The sequence below is a fragment of the Eumetopias jubatus genome, unplaced genomic scaffold (assembly GCF_037043125.1).
Source record: "Eumetopias jubatus isolate StellerSeaLion01/CBP00866 unplaced genomic scaffold, mEumJub1_p1.0 scaffold_11, whole genome shotgun sequence".
Lineage (NCBI taxonomy): Eukaryota > Metazoa > Chordata > Mammalia > Carnivora > Otariidae > Eumetopias > Eumetopias jubatus.
In genome coordinates, this window is record NW_028274817.1 from 88,130,424 (window position 1) to 88,151,014 (window position 20,591).

Consider the following 20,591-nt stretch of genomic DNA (forward strand, 5'->3'; position numbering starts at 1 on the left):
CTGGCATCCAGGTCCTGCCCTTGAGGCCTGGGACTATGGGGGAGAGAAAACCAACAGAATCCCTGCCCAAGGACGGGATGTCACCCATGTCGGAGGCCCTGTTTTACATGGAGACCAGAGCTCTGTCAGAGCCGGGGCGTCCTGTGCCAGGGAAACATTCTGCAGCCCGCGCCCTGCCCCGCGCCACCAAACCTATTTCGTTTTTTTAATTGAATGTTGCGTTCACGTCGACACAACCTTCCTGGGGAGGTTATCCACTCGGAGGGGATCCAAAGCAAACTCCAAATTCTGCACCTGCTCTCAGCTCATTTCCGGTCTTTGCTTCTACTCTTCCAAGCCCAACTCGCCATCAGTGACTGACCTGTAAGGAACAAGAATTGATAAGCCCAGGCAAACAGTAGCAGAGAGAAACTTCCTAATGGGGGAAGGGGCCGATGACAAATCCACCGTATCATGGATGATGAGGGCATCAGCTACTGTACCAAGTTCCCTCCCTTCTCCAGTGCCAGTGACAGTGGCTGAGGATGCACCGTGCCTGTAAAGGGACGTGACTGAGAATGATGAGGACATTTTTAGATGTCGAAACTTTTTATTTTTTATTTATTTATTTTTAAAGTAGATTCCATGCCCAGCAAGGAGCCCAGCACGGGGCTTGAACTCCCGCCCCTGAGATCAAGACCTGAGCTGAGATCAAGAGTTGGACGCTTAACTGACTTGAACCACCCAGGCGCCCCTACATGTCTAAACTTTTTGAATCATCCAAACGGTTTCTCTCAAATAGTCGCTGTGGTGGCCAGCACTTTCAGAATGAAAAGTTAACAAACCAAGAACCTTCACGTGGTGTCTGGGCTCCAGATGAGAAAAACAATCAGAAAGTATCTCAGTAAAAGTTGGGGGAGGGGCGGGGATTCCGCCTACTGGAGTAGGAAAGAACTGTGAGCTCTTTCTCATAATAACGAAAACCAAATAGGTTTTCCTGGCTTTGAATACAATGCAGCTTGAGGAAACATTCTGTAACTTTCGGCTTCATTACCCAGAACAACCGGTACAGTCAGTGAATCATCATTGTTTTAATTACGACACACTGATTAACTCTGATACATAATTAACCTAAACCCTGAGTCGCAAGCATATTTAACAACCAAATCATGTAAAAGGTGTTCGGGTGTGTAACCATAAAGTCAACTTAGAGGTTTATTAGCACTCGAACTTTCTCTTTTTCTCCCTGGGTGCTAGGAGAGCTTGGTAACAGTAAATTCACTAAGAGTAAAAACTCATTTGTTGGAGATTTCCCTCAGCCCTCCAAATTGAGCCGGTCAGGGCAATCTTCTCGCTGGAAAAGCTGACTTCCCATCTTTTTTTTTTTTCCTCGTATCACTACATCCCCACATATAACGATGGTAGCCTCTGGGGGCGGTAACAGGAGCTCTTAGTCACTTTCACGCCGTACAGTTCCATATCGTTTGAATGTCTGACAATGAACGTGCATGGATGGCCAACTTTGGAAGCCTCCTTCCTCCCAGTGCATGGAAAAAAGTGCCCCGGTTAGCCATTCTGTATAGACAGTGCGGGCACTGTCTGTGGCTTAATCCATTGATGGGGAAGATGGTGGTGACCCTGGAAAAGGTTAAAAGGGGAAATAAATGGGGGCACCTGGGTGGCTCAGTCGGTGAAGCATGTGCCTTCGGCTCAGGTCGTGATCTCAGGGTCCTGGGATCGAGCCCCACATCGGGCTCCCTGCTCGGCGGGGAGTCTGCTTCTCCCTCTCCCTCTGCCCTCCCACCCCTCCCTTGTGCTCTCTCTCTCACTCACGAATAAATAAAATCTTAAAAGGTGGGGTGAGGAATAAATTAATTAATTAATTTTTAAAAAGGGCATAAAGTGACCTGAGTTAGCACATCTGCTGTCTAGCATGTGTGTCATAACTTGTGAACATGAAATAATATCTGTTTGCCTTATTTTTATGTTGTGTAAAGCCTTAGAAGAACAGATTCTGAGAAGTGAAAACTAATTCTCATTTCAACGTGAAGCTCTCCACTGGTCAGTTGACCATGTCCTTGGAAAGAGAGGTCAGAGTCCTGAATCTAGCTGTGCCTTTAGCCATCTTTATGACCTCCGATTGCTGACTTCCAATCTTTGAAAAGGAAAGCCATCCTTCTTGCCTTAGATTTTCTTCCCGATAGCAGTTAATATTCCTTCTTCTACACATTTATTTCCATCGGAGCAAGTGTTCAGATATGTTCAGTCATGGTAAATCTTTGTCTTCCGAGTCATATTTGCTTTTGGGAAACAGCCCAAAGTTGTCCAGACCCAGGTGGGATGATTAATATGGGAAATGAGCTTGAGGCTAGGGTGGCTATAAGGCACACACCGTCTTCCTGAGTCCTCCTGCCATTCCTGTGAGGTATAAGAGGCGCCATAAGCTCCTCTTACAGAGAAGGGAGCTGAGTCTCAGTCGGGTCACGATTCCAATCCAAACCGATTGTCCTTCCCTCGTGCCTCAATGAGGCCACCTTTCTGTGGGTTGGTGGGCTGCTTGGCTTCCCTGGGGGCAAGGAGCAAAGATTCAGCGAACCCACTCTCTGGAAAAGGAGTTTGTGGTAAGGCCATCCCTGGCCTAAAACTGGGTCTGGAAGCTCATGGGACCTGAGGCAACTCGCATCCAGCAGCCGTGCATCTAACACTTCAGCCAGTGTCTCGTGGGCTCCCAGTCACCCTGGCTCATGGCACCCATGCTTCTTTCCACAGCTCTGCCCCATTCCCCCCTTTCTCAGATGAATCCCAAATTTAAATTCCAAAAGGAAGTCAGAAAAATTGGCTTAACTCTTCACTGATACCCCATTCGCACCAGGCACCCCCAATCCCATCAAAGATGGCCTCACCCTGTTTGCCTAAGCATACGGCCGTGGAAGGGGAGGCTTCAGCTAGACAGGGACATAGGGCCTGGAGAGTACCATGGCTGTTTAGAAGATGCATCTATAACGTGGCAGTGATGACGCTTATACTGAGCACAATGAGGGTGACAATGATTTGTGCCATTTACCGAATGCAAAACACGCACCTCTCGCCATGCCAAGCCTTTTGCATGCGTGTTCTGTGAGGCTTGTAAACTGGCTTGGCGCTCAGTTCTCAGAGACATAGTGGGACAGGCAGTAGTACGGAATCTAAACAACTTCTCTAGTCTTTCTGCTGTGTGAAAATGGACAACTCAGCAGCATGACTTCTGGCACTGTTTCCTGGCCAAAATAACCAAAGGGGCAATCCTAGTATCTTCACCCATTCCTGACCCATCATCATAAGAAGTATAAAAATAGAGGCATCTAGGGGCACCTGGATGGCTCAGTGGGTTAAGTGTCTGCCTTTGGCTCAGGTCATGATCCCGGTGTCCTGGGATCCAGTCCCACATCGGGTTCCCTGCTAAGTGGGGAATCTGCTTCTCCCTCTCCCTCTGCCTGCTGTTCCTCCCGCTTGTGCTCTGTCTTTCTCTCTCTGTCTCTCTCTCTCTCAAATAAATAAACAAAATCTTTTTTTAAAAAATGGAGGCATCTAGGAGTCCAATTCTCCTTCTGGTCCTGTCACCCTGGGTTACAGCTTGAAGCTAATGGCAAGTCTGAGTCAGGATACAGCCCTTGGACACGCGATGCCTTCCCAGCTGCAGCTTGGCACCCTGGCACTCCCGTTCCTCCTCCAGCTCAGGCTCTCCTGGTTCTCTGGAAGAGGAAAGCAGAGCAGGTCAGAGATGGGACTGTAGGGCTCAGCAACCCATCCCTCCTCCAAACATCTGATTCCCTCCTGAGAGATTGATTCAGTTGGGTTTTGAAAGTTGTTTGAGCTTCCAGAGCACCCTTATTACAGCACGCACAGCCCCCTTTGAAGGGTAGCTCTTTGGGCTTTTATCAGCCAAAACCTTCTGGGCAAAGTTCCCAACTGACTGAGGAGTGACAGGGAAGTGCTTGTCTACCGGATGTCCACATTCTGCCATAAGAGTGCGAGATCGTTTTTATCTGTATCCCAAATAAAGAAAGAACTCTGCCTTGGAACTTCTTCCAAAGCTCCCAAGATAGGAACACTGAAACACAGTTGGTCCCCTCATCCCACACTCCCACCTACCTGATAACAAGAACGACCCACGACACTTGTCAGAAATGCAGAGCCCTAGGTCCTCACTGGACCTATCTATTCAGAATTTCTAGATGGGTCCTAGGGCTCTGTATTTTTATAGCACTCTGAAGCCTTTGCTTGTTGGTCAAGTTTAGGACATGCTACCCTACTCTGAAATCACCAATGTCATTTTTGATGCCCTACTGAGATTTGGGTATGAAAGCAGGCTTGGGTACCAATAAGCATCATGATCTTTAACGAGTCACTTCCCTTTCCTAGTTCTTACCTTAGTATGGCTTATCTGGAAAATGGGAGCATTTTGCTAGATGGCGTGATGGTACAGTCTACCATTTGCATTAGCCAGCATGGGCTATGAAAATTAATGTCATTGCATTTTCCACAAATTTTTAAAAAGATTTTATTTATTTATTTGAGAAAGAAAGAGCACAAGCAGGGAGGGGCAAGGGCGGAGGGAGAGGGAGAAGCAGACTCCCCACTGAGCAGGGAGCCCAACGTGGGGTTGGATCCCAGGATCCTGAGATCATGACCTGAGCCTGAGCTGAAGGCAGATGCTTAACTGACTGAGCCACCAAGGAGCCCCAATTTTCCACAAATTTTTGAAGCCCTTTTTTAGGCAATCACTAAATTTCTAGGATAGTCACCAGGCCAAGAGAGAAGTAAAGGCTCAGAGTCCCTGTGTATGTCAAGATAATGTCCATGAAAAGGCTTGCCATAGGGCCTGACACTTAAAATTTTTATTTTTTTTAATTTTTGTTTATTTATTTTTTTAGATTTTATTTATTTATTTGAGAGAGAGAGAGCACGAGCAAGGTGAGGTACAGAGGAAGAAGCAGGCTCCCCGCTGAGCAGGGAACCCTATGTGGGGCTCGATCCTGGGACTCCAGGATCACGACCTAAGCGGAAGGCAGACGCCTAACCGACTGAGCCACTCAGTTGCCCCCAGTTAAAACTCCTAGCAAGTGTTACTCTCCTTTCCCCTGTCATTCCAACCATGTTTTCCGATAGCAATCACTACAGAGGCTTCTGCAGCAAGCAGCTCCCCATGCCGTTGTCCTGAATTCAGTGGGAATGGGCAGCAGGTGCACGACATTCTCTCATGGTTGGTGGTCAAACCCCAACTGAGGCATGGTCCCCCTGCTGCCATCTTTCACTTCCGGTGGGCACCCTCAGGCTGGGCAGATCTCACCCATGGGATAGAACTTGAGAAGGAGCTGGGGCACTTCTGGCATGGTGCCTGGAGATCCATACAACTTTCAGTTGTGGTCTGCTGGGGGGGCGGGGTATCCCCTTTTCGCTCCACCTATGGATGAACTCTCTTATCTCTAGCTTCTAGAAAGGAATAACAAGCATAGCTCTTTTACTTCTTAAGTACCTCCAACAGAGTCACGAAATCGTTTGTCTAGACAATTTACCCCTGATGCTTCTGTTCTGGTAAGAACCCTTTACATGAGGACACTCTTGGTGGTTGATGATGTTTTTTTGAGCCAACACACTCGAAAATGTGGGTAAAAGCCAACCGAAGGTCAAACAACTCATCAGGGAAGTTACATCTTGCATAGTCCGATTTCACTAGAAGCTTCAAAAGTGAAAGCAAACCTAGATTTTGATCTCGGTTGCTGTCATTTCCACAATGAACAAGTGCTTTTCCTTTAGCACCAGTGTATAATCTGTGTGTAACATATCTTATATATTATATTAATATATTAAACACAATATTAATAACTTATTAATATTAATGTGATGTGATTTATTAACTAATATAATATAAATATTTTGTATAATCTATAATTATATATAACATAATATTTTATATGTGTGTGTATATATATACATACATATAAGCAGATTTATGTCAAGGAATTGGCTGATGCCATTATGGGGGCTGGCAAGTCCCAGATCCACAGGGCATGCCAGTAAGTCGAGTCCCCTGGGCAGGAACAGATGCTACAATCCACAGGCAGAATTTCTTCCTCAGGGAAACCTTCATTTTGCTCTTAAGGCCCTTCAACTGGTTGGATCAGGCCCACCCACTTTATCGAGGACGAGCTCCCTTCCTTTAAGTCAACTGACTGTAGATGTTAACCACGTCTACATAATATTGTCACGGCAACCCCTGGATTTGTGTTTGATGGAATAACTGGGCACCACAGCTTAGCCAAGTTAACTCATGAAACACCATCACAGGGACATACCCAATAAATTTTATTGACTGATGTAGACGTTAGGGATTGTGGGGGAGAAGTGTGACTATCGCTCTCTGTACCCCACTGCACAGAAGGCCCCTGTTAGGTGACCGTAGAGCAGAGCAAAAGCCCAGTCACTAGCCCCACACTGTGAAGACTTTGACGGGCTGGCTGGTTCCCTAAGGGATGGCACCAGACCAGAAAGAGAAGGATGAGGAATCCAGGCATGGGAGGGGAAGGGCAACAGAGGACCAGGGTTTGGTTGTCCTTTTGCCTCTCATTGGAAGGTGCTGATTTAGCCTTGTGGCCCATGTATGTGGAAGGGAGGAGTGATTTGGAAACTCCAGAGCAGTGGGGCATCCCCAAAAAGGCTGTATTTTGCTTTGGAATGAGTCTTGATTTTATTGAAAAATGTTTAATTTCCCAATTCTGTTTGCCATTAGTCAATATAATTGTGGGCTTGCACATGGCCAGCACACACTAAACAGAACCAGATGGAGCCCCGCTCTCTGAGGGGGACCCTGAGCAGCAGCTGCTGCCCCTGTAAAGGGAGTTGGAGTACAAGACAGTTTTCAAGCTTTTCTGGCTATAGTTCAAGAGGTGGCCCAGAACCTTCTCTGCAAATATATCAGTTACTCATTGCTGTGTAACAAACCACTTCAAAACTTGGTGGCTTAAAACAACAACAATCATCAGTTTTGCTCATAAATATGCAATTTGGGCAGGGCTTAGAGCGGAAGGCTCACCAAGCTCCACGTGGCATCCGCTGACGTGGCTCAATGCAGCACAAGAGACATTTCCAAGATAGCTCAGTCACGTGGCTGGCAAGTTGGGGCTGGCTGTCAGCTAGGCACTCCGCTGGGGTGAAGGCTGGGGATCTTGTTTTCTCTCCGTGTGGCCTGGGCTTCCTTACAGCATGGTGGCTGGACACAGGAGAGAGCCAAGGAGAAGCTGAGTCACCTTTCATGGCCGAGGCTCAGAAGTCATGTAGCATCACTCCTATAAGTGTGCCAGTCACTAGACTTGAGTCACCAAGGCCAGTCCAGATTCCAGGTAGGGGAATTAGACTTCACCCCTTGATGGGAGGAGTGTCAAAGAGTTTGTGAACATGTTTTAAAACCACCTTATGGGGCGCGTGGGTGGCTCCGTCGGTTAAGCGTCTGCCTTCGGCTCAGGTCATGATCCCGGGGTCCTGGGATCAAACCCTGAGTCGGGCTTCCTGCTCAGCAGGGAGTCTGCTTCTCCCTCTCCCTCTGCCCTTCCACCCCCTCCCCACCTTGCTGGTGCTTGCTCTCTCTCTCAAATAAATAAAATCTTTAAAAAAGTTTTTAAAAAATAAAACCACCTCAGCAAATGATACCTCTGGTGGTACTTCCTCTGACACCTCCCTCTTTCTTGCCCCTCCTCCCCCATCCAGCCAGTCACCAAGGCTTATAAATTCTACCACCAACAAATATCTTCAAATCTTTTCATTCTTTCATCTCACACCTGGAGCCCTGCATCTTCCTGACTTTCCCGCCTCCACTCTTTCTTCCTGTGATATTTAGGATTAGGTTCATTTGCATATGACAAAAAATCCAAATAACAGTGGCTTAAACAAGATCAAAATATTCTTCTCTTTTACATAAAAGAAACTAATACATAGCTATCCAGGGCTGATGTAGTGGCTCTGTGATTCTCAGGGGTCTGGGCTACTTTCATTTTGCTCCTCTACAAAGCCCTGATCCAATATGGCTGCCTAAGCACCAGCCATCACTTCCACATTCCAGCCAGGGGGGAAAAAAAAAAAAAAGATGGAGAAGGATACACCCTCTCCCTTAAAAGATCCTTCCCAGAAATTTCTACTTATATTTCATTGACCAATACCTAGTCACACTACCACACCTAGCTGCAAAAGAAGCTGAGAATGTAATCTTTATTCTGGGCAGCCATATGCCTCACTAACATCCAGGAGTCCATAAATAGCAGTCTTGGACACACTCCTCTGAATCCACACTTCACGCTACACCCAGAATCTTTTCCCTAAAATGCATATCTGAGTATATCCCTCCCCTGCTCAAGGCCTTCAGTGGCTCCCCACCCCTTCTGGATAAAATTAAAATTCCTTAAAATGACTCCAATGTTCCTGCTATCTGGGCTTCTTCTCTGTCAACTGTTACTAGCAATACTTCACCTTCAAGGATACTAACCTACTTGCAGTCCAGCATATTCTTTCTCATCTCAAGGTTAATGCAAGGTGTTCCCTCTGCATAGAATCCTCTCCCACCCTCTCTACAGGTTCACTCTACCCACACTTCAGGCCTCAGCCTGGACATCACTGTCCTCCAAGAAGATTGGGAGGGGCCCATGGACATGTTTTCATTTCTTTTAGAATCAGAAGGAAAAAATGAACTCCTAGGTCCAAGAAAATGTTTGAATTCATCGATATTAATAGTACCTCCCTCACTAGGATCTTGTAAGGATGAATGAAAGAATACATTACATGTGAGGGGCTTAGAACAATTCCTGTCGTATAGTAAGCTCTCAATAATGATCACCTATTATAATTGCTGTCATTATAGCCAATTAGTGTCCTACCTCTCCCAGAGGTTTTTTCACTTGAGAGTTGGCTCTCACAGGAGAGAAGAGATTACTTACCTCCCCCAGTCCCCAGGGATTATCTGGAATGGTGGAATTTCAGGCTGCCTTGGAAAGACTATCAGAAGCAAAGAGATGGGGGTGCCTGGGTGGCTCAGTCGGCTAAGCGTCTGCCTTCAGCTTGGCTCATGAACCCGGGGTCCTCCGATCAAGCCCACATGGGGCTCCCTGCCAGAGGGGAGTCCCTCTCCCTCTGCTGCTCCCCCTGCTTGTGCTGTCTCTCGCTCTCTCCCTATATCAAATAAATAAATAAAATCTTTAAAAAGAAAAAAGAAAAGCAAAGAGATGTTCTCCTAGCTTCAAATCATCTTCTCTGGTCTCCACCTGGGTAGCTTATGGGGCCAGGGGGCGGGTGCAGGTCCTATTACAGGGGAAACTGCATGGACATTGGAGTCGAACAGACTGGGTCCTATCTTAGCTCGGGCTACTATAACAGAGTACCATAGACTAGGTGGGTTATAGAACAGAAGACTATTTCTCACACTTCTGGAGGCTGGGAAGTTCAAGATCAAGGTGCCAGCCAGTTGGCTCCCAGGAGAAGCTCTCTCCCGGGTTTGCAGACAACTGCCTTCTCATTGTATCCTCACATGGTGCTCTCACGGCTCCTCTTAAAAGGGCACTAATCCCATCATGAGGGCTCTGCCCTCCTGGCCTAGTTAATTCCCAAAGGTCCCACCTCTTGATGCCATCACACTGGGGATTAGGGTTTCAATATATGAATTGCGGTCGGGGGCGGGGGGGAGGTGTGGAAGAGGGGCAGGGGAACAAACATGCAGTCCATACTAGGTTCAAATCCTGAATCAGCCCCTTACCTACACTCGGCAGATTTCCAATTCCTCGGTTGCAAAAGGAGCCTCATAACGGCACCTGCCTCCTGGGTGCCTGGGAGGATTAAATGAGCAATCACATGGGAAATCAGCAGCCCACTGCCTGGCACGTGGTGGGTTTGTACCCTCTCCTCCCATCTATACACGTTTCCGAAGGCTGGAGTGCACATGAATTGGACACTCACAGACTCAGAGGTGCCAACATGGAATGTTCTTTAATTTTCTCTCCCTGAGCTCAACTCCTGTGTTCTCACCGCCCTGGGCATAGGAAGTGGCATCTAAACACTGTCGGGTAACCCCAGTCACATTTCATCATGCCCAGTCACTTCAGGATTTGGACCAGCCCCCTCCGTCCCTGGGGAGCCCAGGGGTTCACTGGGTACCCGGATCATGGTAGTTCAACAAGCATCCACGCTGGCTTCTGCCAGTCCTTGTCTGGGAGCAGAAGCCACAGTCCAGCTGGGACCCTGTGGTAGAGTGAGCGAGCAACCGTCTCAGGTTCCCAGTTTTAGCTCTGAAAGCTCCACGTTCCAGGAAACCCTCAGTCCCAAGCAGACAGGGATGGCTGAGCATCCTACCCTGTGAGCCTGTCCATGCCCTCATCAACGTCCAAGACTCTCAAGACCTCTCCCGGCTCCCAGTGGTGCTTCCAACCCTCCTGGGTTCTGGCTGGGGAGAGGGAGGGCTCCAGGCTGCTGGCCCTGCTCCGTGCCCGGGTGTCCGGGGTTCTGGAGACTGCCTCTTGCCACCTACCCCCACGGCTCACTCGGTCAGCACCTCCGCTAGGCAGGCAGCCTGCAAACACCATCTACAGACACCTGGGGGCACACTTTCTGCCCTCGATCTTTCATCTTGGAAGCCAGGCTCTTAGAACTTGAAAATCCTGTTACCGGCAAAGCCGGACTCTTGCTATCACTGCTTATCATTGGCTATCACCGCTATTCTTTGTGCTGAGAGTTTAAACTTTTTTTTTTAATTCAATTAGCCAAAGTACATCATTAGTTTTTGATATAATGTTCGATGATTTAAACTTTTTTTAAGATTTATTTATTTATTTGACAGAGAGACACACAGCGAAGAGGGAACACAAGCAGGGGGAGTGGGAGAGGGAGAAGCAGGCTTCCCGCGGAGCAGGGAGCCCGATGTGGGGCTCAATCCCAGGACCCAGCGATCATGACCTGAGCCGAAGGCAGACGCTTAACTGACTGAGCCACCCAGGCGCCCCGAGTTTAAACTTTTTTCATTTAATAAGAGCAGATAGCATTTATTGAGTGCTTCCTGCTGGTCAGGCACTGTTCTAGTATTTTACACCTGTTAGCTTTTTTTTGATCCTCATGATCTCTTAGTGTGCTCTTACTGGCACCCTCTCCTTAAACTGTAACCCATAGTACAGAGAGACGCGTAAGGAACTTGTCCAAGGTCACACAGCTAGCTGGTTGGTGTGGCCCCGGAGCTGAATTCTGGCCAACTGGCCCCCAGGCCCCTATTTTTAACTGTTTCTTTCCTTTTATTCATAGGTTGGGTTTGTTGTGCTTGTTCAATGTGAAAAGAAAGGTACAGGGGTGGGGTGGAAGGTCGTGGAAAATAAACAGAGGTCCATGCCTCCCAATTTTATCCCAAGAAGAACAAAGTAGGGGCACTTGGGTGGCTCAGTCTGTGGAGAGGCTGCCTTCGGCTCAGGTCATGATCTCAGGGTCCTGGGATCGAGCCCCAGGTCGGGCTCCCTGCTCAGCGGAGAATCTGCTTCTCCCTCTCCCTCTGCCCTTCTTCCCACTGGTCATGCTCTCTCTCTCGCTCTCTCTCTCCCTCTCAGGTGGGTAAATAAAATCTTTAAAAAAAAAATCTGGAATGACGCAAGTATGACCTCTACCACCACAAAAAAAAAAAAAAAAAGAACAAAGTCGCACATGGGAAGACGCTCAGGTGTGTTAGTGCCACAACTGTGGTGACATTGTCATGAAATGGTCGAAGGAATCTAAAGGTCATTGGCAGAGGGCTGATCTGATTCATCCAGCCTGAGACTGGCTCTCTGTGGAGAGGCGGAGTGGGGGTGCGATGGTGGTGGAGATGCAAGTGCTCCAACGTGTTGAGTGCACGCTGGGGTGCGCCACCTGCCCAGTGCCCACCTGCCCTGCCTCTAGGATGGCTCAGTCCGTTCTCCTTGGCCCTCGGGGTCTCTCCCCAGGCCCCCCAGCCCGCGCCTGCACAGCCCCTTACACTCCACCCTCCAATAGTGCTCAGACGCCCCCTTCCTGACCTGGGGTCTCTCCCCGACAGGGTCCGTCTTGTCCCCCAACCCTGGTGTCTCCCCCACCAGCAGAGCCTGCTTGTGTCCCATCCTGATGGCTCCCCATGAAAGCTCAGCACCTCTTCCCTCCCCTCCTGGGGTCTCTCCCACCCACCCCCTGCAGGGCCTGCCCAGCCCCTTCCTGCGCTGCCCGTCGCAGCGACTCCTGGACCGTGTGGTCCGGCGCTATGCTGAGGTGGCCGATGCCGGCAGCATCTTCATGGACCACTTCACAGACCGAGACAAGCTGCGTCTGCTCTACACCCTGGCTGTCAATGCTCATCCCATCCTCCTGCAGGTATGCAGTGACCTCCGCCCAGGGAGGGGCTTCATGTCGGGCTCCAAGGGGGCCAGCCCTGGGCTGAGCTCTCTTCCCCTTTACCCAGAGCCTTGGGGCCACCCCTGGGAGATGTGCCCTGCAGCCATGCCTGGAAAGGAGAGAAAAATGGAAGTAGGGTAGATGCCCATCACTAGGGGAATGGTCAAGTAAATGAGGGTGCACTAGAACCCGGGGAGACCCTGGTCAACGAGGCAGTCGTGGTGGCCCCGATTTCCCTGCAGCTTCCAGTCCAGAGGTGGAGACAGACACTTAGCAAGTCAGCGAGCATCCGCAGAGCGTGTGGAGCCCGATCACACCGGTCTTCCCCAAATCCCGAGGGTCAGGACGCTCACGGTGTGGGCACAAAGGAAACTGGGAAGCGGGAAGAAGGAACGGAAAAAGGAGGAGGGCTAGAGAGAGGGGGGAGAAAGAGGAGGGAGAGGAGGAGCAGGAGGAGGAGGAGGAATGAGGGAAGGAGGAGAGATAGGAGACGGAGGGGAAAGAAGAGAGAAGGAAAGGTGCAAGTAGAGGAGGAAGACGCCGCAACAAAAACAATGTTTCGTATCACACAATTCTACCTAATTATTAATTTCATCCTTTCAATTTGATTTTAAATATAATTGTATATAATTATTAATGATACATAATCAGTAATCATTGTTATATTGTTATATTACACATTTTAGTCTATAGTAACTGATATAAATATATTTATATATAATTATTTCCCATTTGTTATTTATGATACATCTAATTATATGATGTTTAATTATTAGATATTATCTGTTATATATAATTACATAATATATAACTAATATATAATAATTATATGTAACACAATATGTAATATATTATATGATATATAAAATGATATATAATAATCATATAGGTTATAATATATATAATATATGATGCATATTCCATAATGATCATATAGATTATATATGATTAATATAATTATATAATATATAATATTATAATATAGACTATATAATATATAACAATTATGTAATATATTATCATATGTTACATATGATAATATATTACATAATTGTTATATGTAACATATGATAATATATTAATATTATCAATTAATATAATATAATATTATATTATATTATATTAATAATATAATTAATATATTAATTATATTAATATATTAATAATCTATATGGTTAATAATCTATATGATTATTAATATATTATATATAGTTTATATAATTATATATGATTATATATTATAATAATGGACAATATAATATATTAATAATCATAATATAATGTGATATATAATTATTAATATATAACTTCCTGTCTAATGCATATTTATTAATATATGAATAATTAATATATATTGATATATAATCAATGAGGTGCTCTTACTTATTAAGCACCTACTGTGTACCGGGTTTTGTGTCGAATGTTTTACATCATGACTCCACAACCCCACCGAAATATTATTATTGTCCCCTTTTCCAGATGAGGTAGGGGGTGCTCAGAGATGTGAGGTGACTTGACCACAGTCACTTAGCTAATGTCAGCAATGCGACCCAAACCCAGAGCTGTCTGACTGCAAGGTCCATTCGTTAAAGCCTGCCTAGTAACATTGGCATTTTAAATCCTGGAGAAGAAGGAACTGCTGGCTGTCCCTCTCAGGGGTCTGCTTTTCCCAGCATCCTAACCTCAGTGGTGGCAGCGGACTCCTGAGAGGCCTGGGCTAGGTCCCTCCATCCACCCTGGGCCCCACCCGGGAAGAGCCTGGATCTTGTCACCCTTGTCCAACCCCGAGATGACCCCGCGGCTGCGCAGTTAGACCTCGCCGGGGGGGGGGGGGGGACCTCCCTCCACAGCACTTAGTGGGAGAGGTCCCGGGTGGGCAGGGGAAGCAAGAAAAGGTTCTTCACAACCGCTGGGTGGGTTAAAATGGACAGAAGAACCCAGAAAATTGTCCGAGAGGGGGATAATTTCTTTTTTTTTTTTAAAGAAAGAAAAGAAGAAAAAAAAAGTGGTTATTTATAGTTTCTGTCATTTCTCCCTCGTTCAAAGAAACACCATTCCAGACACAGCTGCTTCAATAAATAGTCAAGAAAAGAGCAGCCAGGATTCCTTCCTTCCTTTTTCATCTCAGAAATCCACGAGTGTGGTGCTCTTACCAGGACACCCAGGAGACCCACCAGGGCTGTGTGCTTCCGGAGACCAGTGTTAGGCAGTCAGAAGGTTCCAGTCAGTCGGGGGGTGGGAGCAGGTGCAGCATCTGTGAGTAGGTAGTTACCCCTGTCAGGCAGATTCACCCAGAGCCAGCGCCATGGTTCCCAAAACTCAAGCCACCAAGGGCCACTGTCATGATTTTTGCTCTTTCCCAGAACCTGTGCCTGCACTGTTATTTTTGAAAATATTTTCCTTTACATCGGCCTGAATTTGACCCTCTTGTTTCACCCCATGGCCTCTTCCTAGGCAGGGCTGCCCATGAAATCCCAAAAACGAGTCACATTTTTTTCGACTCTTCAGCTCTTTAAAATAAACACAGTCCCCTGAATCTGGAAGCCCACGGAAAATCGGCTCTCGCTTGGGGAACCTGTTGAAATGCAACCGCTGCATGGACATAGGGACTGCCTTTTCTGAATGCCTTCATCCATCGACCATGGAACGAAAGCTGGGGGGGGGGTCCCTGGTCCAAGAGGTCAGAATAGGCTGAGGGACACGTGGCCGAGGCGTCCGGAGACGGAGGGGGCCTGGTGAGGCTCATCCCTCTGAGGGCTCCTGGCGAGAGGCAGGGGCGAGTTGTTGTCTCTCATCCTCGAATGCCTCCTCCTTCCTGCTCGGCAGATCTTCCCGGGCGCCGAGGGCTGGCCGCTGCCCAAGTACCTGGGCTCCTGCGGCCGACTGGCGGTCAGCACCAGCACCAGCCCGCTGCGGGACTTCTACGGCGCGGCCCCGGACCAGGCGGCCGACCTGGCCTACCAGCTCCTCGGTGTCCTCGAGTCCCTGAGGAGCAATGACCTGAACTACTTCTTCTACTTCACCCACGTCGACGCGGGCACGTTTGGCATCTTTAACAATGGGCATCTGTTCATCCGGGATGCCAGCGCGTTGGGCGTCATCGACAAGCAGGAAGGTACCCAGCATGGGCCTGGCTGAACAGCTGGTAGAGGGGAAGTCAGGGTGACAGGGGCCAGGGAGGGGGTGACTGGGGTGGAGGGGGGGCGCACCCCGGGCCATTCCGGTCTCCGTGTGTCACCGTAAGAGCAGTCCCAGTTCGTAAAATGTCCCTCTTCCCCTTTTGAGTCTGGGCTCCAACTCCCTCTCGAAGGGGAACCGGACTTGACCTTGTCCATGGCGGCCTTCTGCCACGCGGCCCCGCCTACACCCTCAGGGCGCTGCCGGTGTCCCAGGCCGTCTGTGTGGCACGGGGCGCCTGCCCTGCCCGCCTTCACACACGCCCCACCTCCGGATCCGCCCCCTCGGAGCCTCTCTCTCTCTGATGTTTCCAGCCTTTATCTGAAACGTCCCTATCTGGCTGATGCCCTGGTCCACGGTGCCATCCATCTGGGCACCTTTGCTTTTTCTAAACTTTCCAAACAAAAGAGCATGGCATCGAATGTGGTATATGAGAGAATCGGGTTTCTCCCTGCCCGCACAGGCTCAGCCAGCGTTCTAGAACTCTTTGAACATCCCAGTCCCGAGCGGTGACCACATTTTCTGAGCCCAGGCACAGGACGGATTCTTTTCTTCTCTGATCTCTGATTTTGCTGATATGAGAAGGCCTCTGAAGACTACCAGTGAAACCGCACTGACTCATTTCCTGAGTTGCCTTTCTTAAGAAGAATCGAGTCAGAAGAAACGAGGCTGTTGGCAGAATATTGGGGCGACGGAAACCACTGCGCTGGGCAGTCCCACTGGCCCCCCTGCATGCACATTCTGCATCACCTGCTCTTTCTCCCAACGTTGTACTTCACCCGGGCGGATGAGACGGGTCGGTCCTAGGCATTTCCTGCATTCACTCCTTCCACAATAATAACGGGAGAATCACGGTGTGGGGGTGAGCCCTACAATTAGAAGCCCAACCTCTGGCGGGGATCAGCGCATTTTCCATGCCGTGGCCTCCTCCCGCCATAGCACAGAGAGTCCCTCCCGTGTTGTCCTCAGCAGGGACCACTGTGTCCCCAAGCTCTAAATCTCCTGGTGACAGGAGATGCTAGGACACTGAACATTCATCCAGCAATTCTAATTAGTGGCGCCCCGCCCCCCGCTCCACTCCCCTGCAAGGAGCGCAGGTCGTAGGGTGTGTAATATTGTGCATCTCTCTTCTAGGCAGCCCGGCAGCTGCCGGGGCAGGAGAGAGTAAAGACATCTTCAGCTGCCTGCTTTCGGGCTGCCAGGCCGAGCTGCCCTCCTGCTACACCATCCCGGAGAAGCAGAGCCTGGTGCTCGTGTGTCGGCAGCTGCTACCTCGACTCCTCCAGGGGAAGTTCCCCTCCCCGGTGCAGGAGGAGATAGACACGGCACTTGCCCAGTGTGGGGAGGGCGCCCACCCCGACCCCGAAGTGCTCGGGGCCGCCAGCCGGCTGAAGGACATCTTGAGACCCCTGAGAACCTGTGACCCCAGATTCGCCTACCGCTACCCAGACTGCAAGTATAATGATAAGTTCTGAGCGGCTGGAGCCTTGCCGGCCTCCGGGGACAACGTCCCTGGCCCTCCCTTGCCCAGGCTGGTCGCTGCAAGGTTGAAAGAAGCAGCTCCGTCCTGGGACATTCGGAGAGAGGCACCTTCATTTCCCGGGAACGAAGGAACACTCTGACACCAGAGGGGAGTCGTGCCGCACAGCACGGTTGCCCCTGCTGGCTACAGCATCACAGAGAAGCCCGGGGCTGGGCGGCAGAAGACCGACCGCAGACACTCACTGGATCTCGCTGAGCTTCAGTGTCCTCTGTTCTCCACCAGACTCTTGAGTTACTGAAAGAAGACAGGGATGTGAAGGGCCAGGGACATGGGCAGGTGGTTACAGAGAGTGTTCCGGAAGCGTGCGCAGGCAGGACACATGGGACAGAGCGTGGAGGTGGAGGCTGACATGGAGGGAAGGCAGGGGGAAGGTGAGGCCACTGGCCAGGACCGTGTCAGGCTCAAACATGAGGGGCCCCCTTCTTGCTCCCTGGCCCTCGCACTAGCCCTTCCGCCGTGCTGCCCACACTGCCACGGAGTGAGGAGACCGCAGGCCAAGGAAACGCAAGGACAGGTGCACAGTCTGGGTGCCTGGGGTCCCGGGTGCTCCTGTGAGGCACCTCGTGGCGTGAGAAGGAGCCCCGGCTGAGAACAGATGAGCGGTGGGGGGGAGGGGGGGTTGGGCAACGTGTTTGTCCGGGACCTCTGAGAAGCAGGTGTCAGGACGAGGGTGATTCGGGCAAGGATCGTATTAAAGAAGATCGCTGTGTAGGAGGGAAGAAGGCGGTGTTGCCAGTCTGAGCCCAAGTGAGGGAGAGAAGGTCAGTGGGGGCATTCTAAGAGTGGCATCGGCGCTATATCTAAAGGAAGGTTCCACAGGGCCCTGCTGCCCTCAGTTGTTGGCAGGGAAGAGCCCGTGGGAAGTGTGACCCTGGCCTCCCCGCAGAAACGGCGTTGAGAGTGAGGCGCAGGGCCGGCAGCCAGCTCTGCTCCCTGGAGCAGGAGGCCTGAACAGGACACGCCAGCCATAGCCGGGGCCCCAGGCCAGCTCTGTCCTCACCGTGGCCTCCAGTGTAGCAGTCGAAGGAGTCTGAGAATTTCCCTTGAACTCGGCCTTACGGGTCGTTGCAACAGTGTTTTTTCAAGGTCAGCCAACAGACCGTATTCTATTCAACAATGTGTTAGTTTGCTTTATACCTTTGAAATATTTAGTCACATGGTATGTGGGCCTCCATGTGGATTCTTGCCCTGACCCCTCAAGCCTTAGTGGGGGGCTCTTTGGCCCTTTGTCCAGCCTCCCCGTCAGCCCTCGACCCTTAGGGACCTCCCAGTCGTCCTCTCGTCTCCCTCTGAATCACCACCTTTAGGTCAGAATGCCTGACTTAATAAGTCTCATACTACAGACAGGGAAACTGAGGCCCAGGAGGAAGAGCAACTTGCTGAGATGGTCCATGCTCCTCTTGCCTTCCCCTTCGGCTGCTGATTCACACCCTGTCCTACCCAGTTTGGGCCCCTTCACTCACATTTACAGATGGGCCAAGAAACGTCTTATTTCATTGTCTACCAGATTGCTTGCCTTGGGGGGGGGGGGTTGCCTTTTGACGGCTCCAGGCACTAACCCCCGGGGCAACCATGATAGCAAGGATGGCAGGCCAAGCTTCTGGAAGGGCAGGCCTGGGCTGCCTGAGAGTCTTGGAGACGGTGGCCTTCTGGCTTGGTCGGGAGGGGTGAGGATTGACCCAACCTGCAATATTCCCCAAGTCCAGTCTATAGGGGTAGGTTCAAAGGCCAGGCCCAACCATGAGGGAGTGTGTTGTATGCATCTGTACCCAGGGCTGAGGTTCAGACGGTTCCATTTCTCCACTTACCAAGTTCCATGCATCATATAAGATCCTGTCTGAGTCCTACCTTGACCCAGAGCTTTTCCTGACAGCCTGGCCCCCAGGGAGCCCTTTCTGAATCCCCTCTCTGTACCCCTAACCATAGGTCTGTGCCCATGTGAAGCTAATCCGAAGGGTATTCCAGAGAGATCTGTGTCCCACCCTCCCATCCGGCTGAAAGCAGCCTCCAGATGGCGGATGGCGGATGGCGGTGGTGAGGGCACTTTGTGTTCTCCACAGCAACCCGGCTGAGCACAGAGCAGGTGCTCGAAAAACAGTACACTCTTTAGGCCCTTTTGCTTGGTGTTTGTCACATACTATGTGCCCTAGACTCATGTGTCTCCCCAGAATTCCTCTCTAGAAATCCTAAACCCCAGTGTGATGGTATTAGGTGCTGGGGTCTTGGGAGGGTGATCGGCTCATGAGGGTGGAGCCCTCATGGATGGGATCAGTGCCCTTCTGAAACATATCCCAGGGAGCCCCCTTGCCCCTCCTGCCACATGAGGATGCAGGAAGGAGATGGCCATCTATGCACCAGCAAGAAGTCTCTCTCCAGACACAGAACCTGCCAGTGCCTTGATCTCAGACTTCCCAGCCCCCCAGAACTGTGAGAAATAAATGTCTGTTGCTTGTCAGCGCCCCCGCCCCCGGGTCTATGGTATTTTGTTATAGCCACCCAAACAGACGAAGACACGTTGCCGGCCATATGCAGGACAGAGCGGCTTCCCTGAGAGTTTTGCTAGCTACTGCCTTTTTGTCCTGCAGGACCAGCTCCCTAATTTGCGGGGCCTCATGCAAAAAATGAGAAAGTGGGGCCTCCTGTTATTAAGACTGGCCAGACAACAGAGCATGAAACCAAGCGCAGGCCCTGTGAGACTGCAGAGCTTGCGTGCCCGTGAAGCTGGCCCTGGGTGCCGGAGAATATGAACTGTTCACCTCGGCAGAGAATGTCCCTGGGGTTCGCTGGCATCTCCTTTGACCTCCACCACCAAGGGGACGAGGTGCGGGACCAGAGGCCGTATACAAAATACGGAACAACCACCATGGCAAAGGAACTGAGCTACGAGAACACATTCCACCTGCCGCAGCCTGACGTGGGCAGAACCACAGCCTGGCGGGCAAGTCCGACTCTTCGAAGGAGGAAACGGGTTCAAGCAATTCGTTCAAAGTGACCATTTTTCCAGGCCTCTCCTGTAGCATCTGTCTTCTGCCCGCCAGTGATTCCATGAGCCTGAAAGTTTCCTCTAGGGTTAGAAGATAAATCGTTTGCTAAATAAATCAATACTTTGCTGGACTTGTCTTCTTTTGGGAAAGATCTACAGCCAGACCTGGTTTCATGTAATGATTCGGCTGATTCCTGTGTAACCTTGGGCAAGTTGCTTAACCTCTCTGAGCCTGCATAAGATGGGGAGGAAAGGCTCTGCCCTCGCAGGGTTACTGTCCTGTTTCAATAACACAGTGTCTCTCAAGAGCCTGGCACATATAGGCATTCTGTATTTGAAGGCAGATGTAGGGCAAGAACAGAGGGTCTCCCAGCCCAAAAGGGCTCCTCACAGAGCCAAGGAGAGTGCGGCAGGCTCTGGGAGGCCCCCTGATCCCGGCCCCAAGGCTCTGCTCCAGCCCAGAGGACCCGTAAGGAAGCCAGGATGCCGCAGGCTGATAGTCTGACTGGGGCC

The 20,591-nt window shown here is 50.1% G+C and overlaps 1 protein-coding gene across 2 annotated transcripts in view; it reads left to right on the forward strand.

Annotated features, from left to right (window-relative positions):
• DIPK2B (divergent protein kinase domain 2B) overlaps window positions 1–17,027 on the forward strand; it is a 38,851-nt gene extending 21,824 nt beyond the window's left edge. Inside the window, exons 3-6 of one of the 2 annotated variants that reach the window (XM_088029016.1) lie at window positions 10,072–10,080; window positions 12,172–12,354; window positions 15,202–15,490; window positions 16,687–17,027. In XM_088029016.1, coding sequence (XP_087885142.1) covers window positions 10,072–10,080; window positions 12,172–12,354; window positions 15,202–15,490; window positions 16,687–17,027 — 822 coding nt within the window. The remainder of the gene's footprint in view (window positions 1–10,071; window positions 10,081–12,171; window positions 12,355–15,201; window positions 15,491–16,686) is intronic. The other variant, XM_028113520.2, reaches the window with a different exon arrangement.
• The last annotated feature ends 3,564 nt before the right edge of the window (window positions 17,028–20,591 follow it).